Source organism: Bufo bufo, chromosome 5, assembly GCF_905171765.1.
Source record: "Bufo bufo chromosome 5, aBufBuf1.1, whole genome shotgun sequence".
Lineage (NCBI taxonomy): Eukaryota > Metazoa > Chordata > Amphibia > Anura > Bufonidae > Bufo > Bufo bufo.
Window position 1 is genome coordinate 159945539 of NC_053393.1, and position 16292 is coordinate 159961830.

The 16292-nt window shown below is 44.7% G+C and overlaps 1 protein-coding gene across 1 annotated transcript in view; it reads left to right on the top strand.

Moving 5' to 3' along the window:
- Positions 1 to 16292, top strand: part of ABHD3 (abhydrolase domain containing 3, phospholipase) — a 105209-nt gene that overhangs the window by 34217 nt on the left and 54700 nt on the right. The window contains exon 4 of the mRNA XM_040432123.1: positions 9536 to 9581. Within this exon, the coding sequence (XP_040288057.1) occupies positions 9536 to 9581 (46 nt within the window). The remainder of the gene's footprint in view (positions 1 to 9535; positions 9582 to 16292) is intronic.

Genomic DNA, 16292 nt, shown 5'->3' on the forward strand with positions numbered 1-16292 from the left:
CTGTGCAAGCCTTCTATAAGATCATTAATAAATATATTGAAGATAATAGGGTCCAATACTGACCCCTGTGGTACCCTACTAGTGACAGTGACCCAATCTGAGTATGTACCGTTAATAACCACCCTCTGTTTTCTATCATTGAGCCAGTTACTTACCCACTTACAGACATTTTCTCCCAGTCCAAGCATGTCAAATACTTTGGAGAAGTCAAGATATAAAACATCCATTGATTCGCCGCTGTCAAGTCTAGAACTTACCTCCTCATAGAAACTGATTAAATTAGTTTGACATGACCAATCCCTCATGAAGCCATGCTGATATGGCGTTATTGATATGGCGTTATTTGCTTATTTTCATTGAGGTACTCCAAGATACAGTTGAAAAGTTTACATACACTGTATAAAAAGACACATATGCATGTTTTTCTCAATATCTGCCAAGAAATTACAATAAACCTTTCCTGTTTTTGGTCAATTAGGATTGCCATAATTATTATTATTATTATTATTTACCAAATGCCAGAATAATGAGAGAGAGAGAATGTTTTAAGCCTTTTTTTTTACTTTCCACAATGCCAAAAGTTTACATACACTAAGATTACTATGCCTTTAAACAATTCTGGACTGCCCATATGATGATGTCATGTGTTTGGAAGCTTCTGTTAGGTTTGTTGGCAACATCTGAGTAAGGGTGCATTCACACGACCGTATAAATGGATCCGCATCCGTTCCGCAAATTTGCGGAACGGGTGCGGACCCATTCATTTCAATGGGGCCGCAAAAGATGCGGACAGAACACTGTGTGCTGTCTGCATCCGTTGTTCCGTGCCGTGGCCCTGCAAAAAAGATGGAGCATGTCCTATTCTTGTCCGCAACCGCGGACAAGCTTAGGCATTCTCTATATAGCGCTGGCTATGTGTGGTCCGCAAATTGCGGAACGAACACGGCTGGTATGCGTGTTTTGCGGACCGCAAAACACCTTACGGTCGTGTGAATGCACCCTTAATTAGAGACACACCTGTGGATGTATTTAAATGCACACCTGAAACACACTGCTTCTTTGTGTAGCATCATGGGAAAGTCTAAAGAAATCAGCCAAGATATCAGGAAGAGAATTGTGGACTTGCACAAGTCTGGCTCAACTTTGGGTGCAATTTCAAGATACCTGAAGGTGCCTCGTTCATCTGTACAAACAATTATACGCAAGTACAAACAAGATGGGAATGTCCAGCCATCATACCGCTCAGGAAGGAGACTGGTTCTGTGTCCCAGAGATGAACGTGCTTTGGTCCGACATGTTTATATCAACCCAAGAACAAAAGCAAAAGACCTTGTGAAGATGATGGCGGAAGCTGGTAAGATTGTGTCAATATCCACAGTGAAACGAATACTTTATCAACATGGTGTCACAGGTTAAGGGGAAGGGAAAACACCAAATACACACCACAACGAATAGACAGCAATCTAAGCCTCAAATGCTAAGGAAGAGGGATGGTGACCTCCTAGTAATCCCTAGGCCTTTCCCTAACTCCTGCCAGTATGAGCAGATCCTGATGGTGGAAATACTCATACACCGGATACCTAAAGCCCTGCTAAAACCTAGGATAGGTAGCAGGGGATGAGACAGCTGGTTCCTTCTAGAATTAAGGAGTCTGTGTCTCCCTGAGGCCTAGAAACAATACACACACAGACACCACATAATAAGAAACAGCGAAGACAACAAGTACTTAGCTTAGAGATGTATGGAGAAGCAGGAGATCCAAGACAAACCAGCACTAGCAACTCCAAGCAGAAGCTATCCAACCGCATGGTCAGCAGTGTGAGTCGGATCTAAATAGAGCCTCATCACTGATAACGAGCGGCACCTAAGGAGAGCTGAGATCCTGCAAAACAACAACATACATAGAGTAAAACAGAGAGACCTGTCAGATAGCCTCACGTGCAGCAAGTCTATCCGATCTTCTCACCTCTCTCACAGGAGGGACCGTGACATATGGGCTGAAAGGCCACTCTGCCAGGGTAGAAGCCATTACTCCAAAAGAAACATAAAAAAGCCATTTTTGGAGACTTGTCCTGTGGTCTGATGAAACTAAAATTAAACTTTTTGGCCATAATGACGATCGTTACGTTTGGAGGAAAAAGCTTGGAAGTCTAAGAACACCATCCCAACTGTGAATCCCAACCATGTTGTGGGGTTGTTTTGCTGCAGGAGGGACTGGTGCACTTCACAAAATAGATGGCATCATAAGGAAAGAAGATTATGTGGAAATACTGACGCAACATCTCAAGACATCAGCCAGGAAGTTAAAGCTTGGGCGGAAATGGGTCTTCCAAATGGACAATGACCCGAAGCATTCTGCTAAACTGGTTACAAAGTGGCTTAAGGATAACAAAGTCAATGTTTTGGAGCGGCCATCACAAAGCCCTGATCTCAATCCTATTGAAAATTTATGGGCAAAGCTGAAAAGGCAGGTGCGAGCAAGGCGACCAACAAACATGGCTCAGTTACACCAGTTTTGTCAGGAGAAATGGGCCCAAATTCCGACCAACTATTGTGAGAAGCTTGTGGAAAGATATCCAAAACGTTTGACCCAAGTCATACAGTTTAGGGGCAATGGTACCAAATATTAATGAAATCTATGTAAACTTTTGACTTTGCAGAAAGTAATAAAAATGCCTTAAAACATTCTCTCTCTCTCGCTCTCTCTCTCTCTCATTATTCTGGCATTTGGCAAATAATAATAATTATGGTAATCCTAATTGACCAACAACAGAAAAGGTTTATTCTGATTTCATGTCAGATATTGAGAAAAACATGCATATGTATCTTTTTATATAGTGTATGTAAACTTCTGGTTTCAACTGTAGCATCTCTTAGAAAACCTTCAAACAGTTTACCCACGGCAGATGTTAAACTTACCGGCCTATAGTTTCCGGGCTCTGTTTTTGAACTTTTTTTGAAAGTTGGAACCACATTTGCTATGCGCCAATCCTGTGGAACACTCCCTGTCAGTAGAGTCCTTAAAGGGGTTTTTCCAAGTTATGAAAAAATAAATATATAGCACTGTAATTCTGATAGGCAGTAATATATAACTAAGCTAAGCAAGTTTTAGGCAAAAAAAATATATTTCCTCATTTCTCTGGTTCTCTTCTGGCCCTTTGTTTACTTGCAATAACAACAATCTCTGCCCCTCCCCCTGCTCTGCAAAGGGAGTGAATACAAGGGCTGCCCTGAGTGACATGTCTGACTGCTAGGATGCTCAGCAGCATGTTGTATGTGTAGGACTACAAGTCCCAGCTCTACAATGACACTGCTAATACACACAGGATCTTCCTCCTACCTGTTCTTGTGCAATGCGCTGCAGAACTCCTCCAGTCGGTCAGCTCCTGTGCCCAGAATTCGTCTCCTCACTGCCTGCAGCTACTCAGTAAAGCCTTCAGCCCTGGGTCTGTGCTGCTGAAGGGGTTAAAGTTTTTCCTGAAGAATCCAGGGAGAGAGAAGACAGCAGCAGTCAGTGCAGGGGGACGTGGCCAGCCCAGTGACGTCTCGTGTACAGACACATATCTGCTCTCTCAGGCTTGTGCACGAAACATTATCAGAGCAGGGAGACATCACAGGTCATGTGCCTCTTAGTGAAATCTGAGAAAGCAGCCACTGCAGATAAGGTAAGTGCATGGTAAAGCTGTTACATTTGATTAGTTAGAGACATACAAAGAACAAAAAATGAACTCGGACAACCCCTTTAAATCTGCCTTAAACATGTCTTAAAAATCTACCCTCCCCCCAAAAAACAGTATTAAAAATTCTAATCATCCCAATTTTACATGTAAAAATAATAATCAACAAAAAAAAAACACAATTTGTATCACCATGCTCAAAAATGTCTAGACTATTGACACAGTAAGTATTATACAGTAAGTACAGCGGAATCTCAAGTTACAATATTAATTGGTCCAGGACGACCATTGTAAGTTTAGTAATTGGTTCCAAAGCCCCAAAATGTCATCCAAAATAAGAGAAAATGAAGATTTAAGAAAAATAATCAGATAACTAAGACAGATAAAACAAGTCCTTACGTATAACAGTCAGGAGTGGCTGGTAACTAGCAACTACGGTAATACAGTTATTTTACCAGAGAAGTGGCCTTGACTGGTTGGATCTGAGCCTGAGACATTGTATGTTAAGTCTGGTTTCAACTTAAGGCTGGGTTCACACCTGAGCGTATTCGATAAGCGCTTTTTACAGGCGTTTTTATCGGGCATTTTTGAGGCATATTTTCGGGCGTTTTTGTATTTTGGAAACGCGCGTAGTACGCGCGTTTGTGTGATTAATCCAATGAAAAACTGCCACAATACGTGCGACAATACGCCCCAAAGAAGTTCCTGTACTTCTTGGGGCGTAGGGCGTTTTACAGCGCGTTCGTACGCGCTGTAAAACGCTCAGGTGAGAACCATGCCCATAGGGAAACATTGGTTTTTGCCTGTTGAGCGTTTTACAGCGCGTAGGAACGCGCTGTAAAACGCTCAGGTGTGAACCCAGCCTTAAATGGTCCAGGAAACACCATTGTATGTTAAAAATATTGTATCCTGAGGCCATTGTATCTTGAGGGACCACTGTTTTATCATAATAAGTATTTATATTGCATGCTGTAATGTAAAAAAAAAATCAAAAAGGCCAGACACCCCATTTTTGTCATTGCACCCGTGAAAAATTTAGGTTATCAAAAAATTGTATGTCAAAACAAAATTGGCTGCAGAAGCTCCATGAGATTATAGGGGTCATTTACAATCAGAAATACACTATATATATTAGGCGGATTTCTGGTGCAGATTGAGACGCAAAAGTTATTTGTGCCGCAATCTGCAACTTTTCCCAACTCACTCCAGGTGTAAAAAAGTGGACGTGGGCATCTGTTTTTAGGCACCAGCGCAGGGGTTATTAAGACCAGCGTCTAAAACGTTGTTCTTAATAAATGACCCCCTATGTTGACATGGCATATTTTTCAAAGGGATTCTGTGAGTGTATTCTGTTGCCCATTGATTCAATGGCAATCTGCACCATAGTTCTGCTCTGAATTATTTTCCCCCAGATTTTAAATCCTTGTCACAAAAAAAGTTCTTGCCAGGAATCTGCACGGAAACTCTGGCTGTGTAGCCATATGCGGATTAGCTCCATTGAAATTAGGCTAAACCATGTGCAGATTCCTGCGTGACAAACCGGCTCATCATTGGATTTTAGTCATAGATTTCTGCCATGGATTATGTGTTGGAAATCTTCAGTGTGAATATACCCTGGTCTCTGCTGCACTGGTCTCTGCTGCACTGTACCGTATTTTTCGCCCTATATAAGATGCGACTAGGTTTCATTCAGCCCCCCATGTCAGCCATCAGCCCCCCATGTCAGCCATCAGCCCCCCATGTCAGCCATCAGCCCCCCATGTCAGCCATCAGCCCCCCATGTCAGCCATCAGCCCCCCATGTCAGCCATCAGCCCCCCATGTCAGCCATCAGCCCCCCATGTCAGCCATCAGCCCCTTATGTCAGCCATCAGCCCCCCATGTCAGCCATCAGCCCTTATGTCAGCCCCCAGTGCAAATAAACTAAAATAAAAAAAACACTTACCTCTCCTGCTTCTGGTCACCATCTTAATCCTCTTCATTCTGCTGTCGGCTGTGTATCGCGGCGCACAGTGTGAGGTCACAGATCGACCTCATGCTGTGCGCAGCCCTGCACAGCCGATAGCCGAGCCGAGGACCAGGAAGCGGTGAGTACCGCTTCCTGGTCCTCCTGTACTAATGAAGCGCTTCCATAATAGAAGCGCTTCATTAGTACCGCGTTAAAGACAGCCCTCATCACCGCGGCCCGGCAAACAATCTTCCAGGTCCTGGGCCGCGGCCCGGCGGTTGGGGACCGCTGCCCTAATACACTGTTATAGCCTATAACAGTGTTCACTTAAGAAATGTTATCCACATGCAACAAAAGATCCACAGCATAAACTGGCCTGCGGATCGGATGCAGCCTTGGAAAATCCGTCTGTGTGACTGTACCATTAAATTCTATATTTGTTTCTTACAGTGTAACAGTGATCTAGGGTCCAGGCGTGGGTGATAATAGAAGGGAAGTTACCCCTACGCCTTCAGAGCTGCTTCCATATCAGTGTACCACTAAAAGCATAGCCGTCATCATCAAGATCTTCTTCGTCTACATCAGGCATCCTCAAACTGCGGCCCTCCAGCTGTTGTAAAACTACAACTCCCACAGTGCCCTTCTGTAGGCTAATACCTGTAGGCTGTTCGGGCATGCTGGGAGTTGTAGTTTTGCAACAGCTGGAGGGCCGCAGTTTGAGGATGCCTGGTCTACATGGTCCAAGTGTCTGTTAATAATATTGTATCCTCAGCATTTTCTGCATTGTCTATTTCCCCAGAGTTAGGCCTCCTGCCCACGACCGTATCTGTTTTTGCAGTCCGCAAATTGTGGATCCGCAAAACACGGATACCGACCGTGTGCATCCCGCATTTTCCTTTTTGTGCAGGTCTCACACTATGTTAGAAAATATTATTCCTGTCAGCAAAACAGAAAAGAACAAGACATGCTCTATTTTTTTGTGGTGCGGCCAAAAGAAAATACGGATGCAGACAGCAAACGGTGTGCTGTCCGCTTCTTTTACCGGACCAAAACTACGGTCGTGTGCATGAGGCCTTAGAAATAGGTAGTGTTATTCTAGTTTTTATCTCAATTTGCATACCATGTCAGAAGTTAACCTAAATCCCCGTGTCCCGTTTCTGGTCCCAGTGAAGGTGTACGTAGTATATTAATGATCCCTTATTGAGTGATACAGAAGATACCATTTGCATAATAAGCATCTCACCCACACAGCAGATGGTGCAGTGATGCTTTCAACTTCCCATTTCTTTTGGCGCCTTCGCAAGACTAAGCACTGGATCATGACGCTGAATTAATGCTCTGTCATTCCAATAAATGGCGGATATCCTTCTATAAATGAGTATCCGGAATGCTGTTTGCAAGACACAGTGATAGCTGATGAAATATACAGAGATTTCGGAAAATATGGGAAACAGAATTCATAAATGATTACTCTTTACACATTTAGAACATTTTGATGCTGTAAATTGCTTTTTCAACTTTATCTATAAAGACTAAGGGGGACATTTATCAAGACCGGCTTTTTTCACCCCGGTCTTGATTCGCCCTGCGCCATCACTGTATGCGACCTTGCATCCTTCTCCTTGCCATGCGACAGTCTGAAGTCTATGGCAGCCTCCTTGCAGCCGTAGATTTCTCTCTTTATTCACACCAAAATATTGGTGTGAATATAGGTAAATGTGTCAGACATGCTGTGCCGGCTGATCCCCGCCGTACCCATGCCCACTTTTCTCACCACTTCTGAAAAGTTTTTTAAAACTCCACTATTTTGGCGTAAACTTTAAAGGGAATCTGGCACCAGTTTTATGCACATGCCAACGAGTCCTGATATTCATGAGCTTCTGGCTCCCCCCCTCCCCCTCTGACTGACAGCTTTTTCCAACTGAATTAGCAGCAGGGGGAGGAGAAAATCAGGAGCTCATGAATATTCATGACTTGTCGGCATGTGTTAGAGCTGTTCAATACAAAATTTTAGCAAAAAAACTGTGTCAATTAAAGAAAGTGACCTAGCATTTTGCTAAGGGGATCTGTCACTAGTTTATGTTCTCCTTAGGTAGGACACCATAAAACGGGTGGCAGATTCCCTTTAATAAACGCCCCCCTAAATCTATAATAATCTATAAATGTAATCCATTTAACAATAAAAATTTCTACCCTAAAAATGTCACTCTCCTCCTCCTTATTAGGCCTCCTGCACACGACCGTATGGCTTTTTCAGTGTTTTGCGGTCCGTTTTTCACGGATCCGTTGTGTTTCTGTTTCTGTTCCGTTTTTCCGTATGGCATATACAGTATACAGTAATTACATAAATAAAATTGGGCTGGGCATAACATTTTCAATAGATGGGTCCGCAAAAACGGAACGGAAACGGAAGACATACGGATGCATTTCCATTGACTTGAATGGAGCCACGGAACGTGATTTGTGGGCAATAATATTGTCTAGAGACAATGATGTTCAGCATTTTTGTAATGTACTTTATTAAGGTGTAAAGAGTCTCCTTAATAACACTCTAACTGAGCGTTGCTAAGAAGTCCATCATCAGCATTCTACAGAATATCCTCTGACAGTCGGTGTACAGGGACTTGGTACACTTACTGTCAGCGCTAATCGCTGGTAGTCTGGTCTCCTCTCTCTTCCTTATTAGTTACTGAGTGTGGGAAGGAGAGAAGAAGGGGACTAGCCGCACTGACACTGACAGTGGGTACAGTATACAGAAACCTATTACTGGTACTCTTACTGTCAGTGCTTAGCACTGGCAGTTCCATTCTGCTCTCTCAGTAAGTAACAGAGAAGCACAGGGAAGAGAGAAAAGTATAGAGCTGTCAGAGATTACAGCAGGTCATGCAAGCAGGGACACAGGCACAGAGGTGACATCCAGGAATACAAGGGCTTGGGTAGTGAGATAAGAGGCAGGCTGAGATGTCTGCATCTGTATGTTCCATGTAGTCGTCTTCAATGCCCATTAGAACACTGACAACTGATTCTCCTTAGCAACGCTCAGTTAGACTGTTGCTATGGAGTCTCATTACATCCTGCTTTCTAGTGAAGCTAAGCACCTTTCCCTAATAAAGTAGATTACCAAAATTTTGAGCATTCCTGTCCCTACACTTTATTAAAAATAAACCAAAATGACAGTTACACTTAAAGGGGTTATGCCATAAACTACTTTACACTCTAAGGGCTTGTTCACATGAACGTGCCGTATTTAGCGGTCCGCAAATTGCGGATCCGCAAAACACGGATGCCGCCCGTGTGCCTTCTGCAAATTGCGGAACGGAACAGGCGGCTCTTTATAGAAATGCTTATTTTTGTCCGCAAAACGAACAAGAATAGGACATGACTCATAATTTTTGCGGGGCCACGGAACGGAGCAACGGATGCGGACAGCACACGGAGTGCTGTCCGCATCTTTGTCAGCTCATTGAAGTGAATGGGTCCGCACCCGAGCCGCAAAAAATGCGTCTCGGATGCGGAACCAAACCACGGTCGTGTGAATGAGCCCTAAAGTGTATTTTCCGAAATTTAGATGTTTGGATTCCGTGGTAAACTGAGGGCTATAATCGAAGTGGAAGTCAGGGTTCATTGAGATTTCTGCACAGGGTACTGTAAGACCCCTCATCAGACACTGAGGGAGATTTATCAAAACTGGTGTAAAGTAGAACTGGCTTAGTTGCCCATAGCAACTAATCAGATTCCACCTTTCATTTTCCAAAGGAGCTGTCAAAAATGAAAGGTGGAATCTGATTGGTTGCTATGGACATCCAAGCACTGATTCTGATAAATCTCCCCCCGTTTATGACCATAATCATACAGTTTTGTTTTATTTTATTACAAACTTGTGTATATTTATATAATCTTTTTTTTTTTAGGTGTGTTGTTTTCAATAATCGAGGTGTTTCTGGGGAAGATCTCTTGGTAAGCATTTTCTCCACTACAGTGATGTAGTTCTTCACAGTTTTCTTTTTCTTTTTTCTACATTTGGATAATGTGTCGGGAAAGCTCCTGGTGCACACACTGAACATATTCAGAGGGTCCAGTGCACCCAGTATACACCTAAAGTATGTTGTTTTGGTATATGCCAGACTAATATGGTTCAGCATACGTTTTCGATAGAAAAGAAAATGGGAGAGGGCTTTAAAGTGTAATAAGTTAAAATAAATGATATAGTAGTAACGTGGTCATCAGTTTGACCATCAGTTAGGTTCACCTTGTGGAGTTGAGGACATATAGGGGGAGATTTATCAAAACTGGTGCAACGGAAAACTGGCCCAGTTGTCCATGGCAACCAGTCAGTTTCCACGTTTCATTTTTCAGAACTCCTTTATAAAATGAAAGGATCAACCTGATTGGTTGTTAGAGGCAACTGTCAGTTTACCATTGCACCAGTTTTGATAAACCTCCCCCATAGTCTGTTAGCTGCTGCCATCTTGCGTCTTTATCTCTTTTCATTTATTTTTTAGGATTTTTTTTCTCCCCCTCCCAAGCTCTGGTACGCAATGACAGCAATAGTAAATGATGTCTGAGAGACACTGACATACATAGTTGTGGGAAAACGTACGTTTGACGGCGTTAACACCGTGCTGTGGCATGTGTTATGCTTTTTCATATTCCAAAGCTTCTAAAAATTGTCGCTTATCGGGCGCAGATGGTGTTTAGACACACACGCAGATTTAAAAAAAATAAATACAATTTAAAAAGTGGCTTGGGGGACCAAGTGTCCAAAAATATTTCCTTGACAGAGTCAGAATGCCTGCCCATGCCACACACACAAGTGTTGATTGTCAGAAGAAAAAGTTGCTTGTTGTGATTGAGCCTAAAAAATTCTCCCTTTTTAGGGTCCATTCACACGTCCGCAATTCTGTTCCGCATTTTGCGGAACGGAATTGCGGACCCATATATTTCTATGGGACCGCATGATGTGCTGCCCGGATCCGGAAATGAGGACCCGTACTTCCGGGTCCGCAATTCTGTTCCAGAAAAAAATAGAACATGTCCTATTCTTGTCCGCAATTGCGGACAAGATTAGGCATATTCTGTTTTAGTTCCGGCGATGTGCAGTCCGCAAAATGCGGAACGCACAGTGCCGGTGTCCGTGTTTTGCGGCTCCGTAGATCCGCAAAACACACACGAATGTGTGAATGGACCCTTAATTGGGAGCAGCAGCAGTACAGCGTGTGTGTGGAAAGGGTTCGATATAGTGGCATTCGGCTATAATAGTAGCAGCAGCAGAAGCAGCATAGCATGGAACATACAAGGCTGTCTATGGGTAGTAGTAGAAATAGTGGTAGTAGTGGCAGATGCTTTGTATTAATGTGGTGGCAGTAGAGGATTAGCAGCAAGTAGCAGCAGCTGCATCAGCAGCCATATGGTACCTGTTGGCAGGCAGGCAGCAGAATGATGTAAGCAGCAGCAGCCATACAGAACGTGATTATTGGCAGGTCGCAGCAGTGGCATGATGACTGCGTGGCAACCATACAGAACATGATGGTTGGAAGGCCACTGCAGTAGCATAATGGTGGCAATGGCATGATGGAGCCAGGCAGGCAGCAACAGTAGCAAGATGGGGCACCTCCAGCAAGGCCAGATCTATTCATCGGCCTTAGCCAGATAGTGTGAAAATCCTCCCCCATCCAGGCTTGGGTGTCACCACGCCCCTTGCGGCACTGAAAACCCTCTCCGAGATAACACCGGGAACTAGGCAACAAAGAAGAAAGAGAGTTTGCTGTGCCAGTTTGGGGCACTGTTCCAGTCTGCTTGCCCAGAAATCCCAGGGGTCAGGGAACAGGGTATGCGCCAAAGACCCTCCAAAGTTTAGGATCAGACTGAAATGGCGGCTGCTGCGGCTTCTGCTGCTCCTGGTGGCAGGAGGGGGGTGACTCAGCACAGGGCGGAGAGGGACCTCCCTTTGAAACACACTGGCGGCAGGCGTCTGCACAGTGTTTCCTGGAAATAACGTATTTGTCCTCCTTTTCTATGAAAGGAAAACATTCCTCCATTTTGCTTTGATAGCAAGGGTCTAAAAGTATGGCTATCCAGTAATCATCAGACTGCTTGATGTCACCGAACCGCCTGTCACTGCATAAGTAAGCAAGTTTAGAAGGTCTGCATTTTGGCCACCGTGCCCAAGGAGCCAGTTCTTTCCACCTCTGCCCCCCAATGAGACGCTTGGGTGTCATAGTCAGTGTCACGTCATCATCATCATCCTCTTTCTCCTCCAACTGCTCTTCCTCCTCCTCAAGTGGCAGCACCTCCTCCTCCACCATGGGAGCTAAAGGGCAGACAAGATGCGTTAGCTGCTCTTCTTCCTCCCCCTATGTCGCCACCTGTTGCATGAGTGTCCGCATCTCTTTAAAAATACATATGAGGGGGATTAGGGACAACTGGAGCATGAATGGCATGAGCTACCATTGCCTGACCTGGAAACAACACATACTCCCTGCTGAGGCGGTCTGGTGCATGACAAATTGGTTCATGGCTTTCTGCCGCTCGTACAGCGAGTTGGAACATCGTGGATTAAGTGGTATTGTTGCAGTGTATTGCAGACGCTGCAAGTCCAGGAGAGTGTTCCTTACCATGTCAGAATGGCTAAAAAGAGGGACAGTCTCCTGGACATTGCGAGCATCTTGCGCAAGTCAGAGCATTTTTTTTGAAAGGTCATGCAGGGAGAATGTGTTCAGGGCGGACAGGATGTTTTGCTCATTGTTGCTGACCACCTTGCCCAGTTGGAGTCGGCTGGGTGACAGCCAGCGGGATGTTTGCTGCTTAATGCACTTTAGCTGTAACTGCTTGCTGGTGTGGTACTGTTGCCCAGGTCGATCAGCTACTACACAGAGTTGCAATGCTTGACTTGACACATCTGATAGGAAGGAGGAGGAGTGCGAGCTACACCGTTCCCTACTGCTGTTGGGGGTGGGACTGTGTCCATAGAGGAGGAGGCAGATACGTATCCAGCCACATGATATAGTGGGAGGCTGTCAAAAGGACCTGGCCATGTTGCTGGGGTGCTGCCTGTCCACTGCTGCAAAAAACATTGACCCAGTGGGCCGTGAAAGACATGTACTGTCCCTGCCTGTAACAGCTGCTCCAGGTGTCCACCATGGAGTGCAGCTTGCAACACAGCGAGAATCATAAGGAGTGGCCCACATTCTCCGCCATGTGAGAGTACAAAGCACTACTACAATGGTACTGCAGTGATTGCACCGCCAGCAACGTGTCCAGGTGGGGGTTCAGCTTGTAGACAAGCTAATTGCTGGTGGAGAAAAGTTTTTTCATGGCCAAACATTCCATTATAGATGTCTCTCAATAGAGTCGGGGACAAGGGGGAGTCTTAGCAGGAGAAGAAGAAGGTAATGATGACAAAGATTCCTTATTGCTTGGGGATGCGGGTTAGCTGCCACAAAGAGGACCAGTAGAAGGACAGACTTGTTCTGATTGGGAATGCTGGCCAGACTTGTACTGATTGGGAATGCTGACCAGTTGTTTTTCCCAATGGATCTGGTGATGATGCCTCATGTGCTGCAATAGATCTCAGGTACTTATTGATTGTGTTTGAATGGGCACGGCTTATTTTAATCCTGCAGATCTTGCACACCGCTGTGGTTTTATGTGACTGCCTTGTGGAGAAAAAGCGCCATATAGGAGCTGCTTGCACACAGAGCTACAGGCAGCTGAGCTTGACTTACCGCGTTTTGGGCCTAATTCGGAGGAATGTGGCCTCTGCTCTTTATTGCTTTTGCCACCGCAATTCTCCACTGACGTTGCCTCCTTTTCAGCTCCCCAATCCAGCTCTCAGGTCCTGTCCAGCACACAATCGTCATCGGAGTCGTCGCCCCCCCCCCCCCCCCCCCCCGCTTTTATAAGACTGTGTGATATCATGATGAGCTCCTGGGGCCCCCTCCCCTGCATTTTCCCCGACTGTCAGTGTCACTGCCCCCACCGCCGATGCCATGGATGTAGGTGCTACTATTAGCACCACCATCAACGCAGGTATGCATAGGGTCTTTTGACTATTTGCCATAGGGCGTAGTGGAGTTTTCTTGCCACTTCTTAGGAAAAAGGAAGGCGTCCCTCTAGGAATGGACTGAGAAGGCTCCACATAAAGCCTTCTCTGGGGAAGCAAGTAGGAGGAGCAGGAGGAACGCTGTGACCCCTGGCTCCATAAAATGTGTTGCGCCATCCAATCCACAATCTCATCTTCTTTCTCCTCAACAATAATGTTGCACCTTTCCGAACTGGGGTCCACTACTACTACTTCTGCCAGATAGCTGGTGCTGCTACTACCCACATTCTGGCTCTGGGTCTTTTGTTTAGAATCCTTCCATAGCCCTGACATTTTAGGTCTCTCAGATAAATTTGTGTACTACCCTATGTATTGATGTAGTAATCATGTATCTATGCTGGTTTGAATATGATTCAACCCCCCACCAAAAAAAATAAAAAATGTAATTGGAAATGTGTGGAGACAGAAGTAAAGAGAAATGGATTTAGGCCTAAATTCGTTATCGCTCGCAGATCATTTTTCAGCACTACCCTGTGTATTGGTGTAGTAATCACATATATATATATTAACTGCCGTGGATCGCAGCGCCCTGTTATAGAGGTCTGGTGCCGGCTATGTGATTCTGCCACCGACACTCGCCTACTGTATTTGTGTTAAAAGGTTACTTATCTTCATTGGTGGCGCAGTGCGCCCCCCCTTCCCCCAGTACTAAAAAAAGATGGTGGCGCAGTGCGCCCCCCAACCCCCCCAGTATTATAATCATTTGTGGCAGTGGCCACAGGGTCCCCTCCCCTCCTCTTCCTTCATTGGTGGTGCAGTGGCAGCTTCTGATCAGAGTCCCAGCAGTGTAATCCTGGGGCTCCGATTGGTTACCATGGCAGCCAGGACGCTACTGAAGCCCTGGCTGCCATGGAAATCTCCCCGCTGCTGTGTGTACTATGCACAGGGCAGCAGGGAGAGTGTGAAGTCCTATTCACCCTAATTGATCTCTATTAGGGTGAATAGGACAAGGGATGAAAAGATCCCAGGTTCTAGCCCCTAAGGCTCCATTCACACGTCCGTGGTGTGTTGCGGACCCGCAAACTGCGGATCCACAACACACCCGCCAGGCACCCCTATAGAACTGCCTATTCTTGTCCGCAGCTGCGGACAAGAATAGGACATGTTCTATCTTTTGCGGAGCTGCAGACCTGAAGATCAGGGCCGCGCTCCGCGGATGCAGACAGCACACTGTGTGCTGTCCGCATCCATTCCGTCCCCATAGAAAATGAATGGGTCCGCACCCATTCCGCAAAATTGTGGAACGGATGCGGACCCATTTGCGGACGTGTGAATGGACCCTAAGGGGGCTAATAGTTTTTAAATAAAAAGTAAAAACAAAACAAAAACAAACACCAAAATATTAAGTTTAAATCACCCTCTTTCCCAATTTTAAATATAAAATATATAAACAATAAATAAATAAACATATTACATATCGCCACGCCCAAAAAAGTCCAAACTATTAAAATATAAAAAAATCTCCTATGTGGTGAACGCTGTAACAGAATAAAAAATGAATAAAAAACGGACGATTCGACATTTTTTAGTCACCTTGTCCCCCCAAGAAAATAGGATCGGACTGTTCGATTATGGGCCGGACGTTCCATAAAATGCGGAATGCACACTGCTTTTTTGGTGTTTTATTTTTTTTGCGCAGTATCGAATGGTATCGAGTATTGCAATACTTTTTTATGGTATCGAAATCGAGTCAAAATTTTGGTATCGCAACAACCCTACATTGAACTCCCCCTAAAAAAAAGAAAATTACAACCATGGGAAAATAGAATAAACGGAAATGGACGATTGAGGCCCGACGCTCTATTTCACCTTAACAATCACAGGTAACTAGTTGCCCTAGCATGTGTATTGGTGTACTGATTACCTATATGCTGATTAAATTAAATTAAATTGAACAAGTCCCAAAAAAGTAAAATTCTAACCGTGTAGAGAAATTTATGAATGTAAACGGATGATTAAGGGCCAGGCCTGATGTTCAATTTCACGTTATCACTCACAGGTAAATAGTTGCCCTACCCTGTAAATGGGTGTACTGATCACCTATATGCTGATTTTATTAAATTGAACAAGTCCCCCCCCCCCCCCCCCCCCCCAAAAAAAAAAAAAACCAACCAACCAAAAATTCCAACCATGTGGAAACAGAATATATGGAAACGGACGATTGGGGCCTGACCCTTAAAGGGATATTTTCATCTGAGACAATGGGAGTATATCGCTAGGATATGCCCCCTTTGTCTGATAGGTGCGAGTCCCACAGCTGGAAATATTTTTTGTGTGAACAAAAAACTACACATAATTGGTAATGCCACATCTGTAACACAGCAAGATGATCGACTCAGATGATCGACTCTGTGCAGCCTTGTACAGTTAGATCACCACGTCCTGAAGACCAAAATAGGCCATATTATTAAGGAAGTGAAATAATATGCCCTTACCACTGTAGAGTTTGAGTCAAAATGTGACCCTAGAAACTTGTCATGGCAGGTGGCAATAAGAAGAACACTTACTTACTTACAAACAGCAACATGTAAACAGACTAGGCCCCAAATCTAGGGAGGAGGGAATGG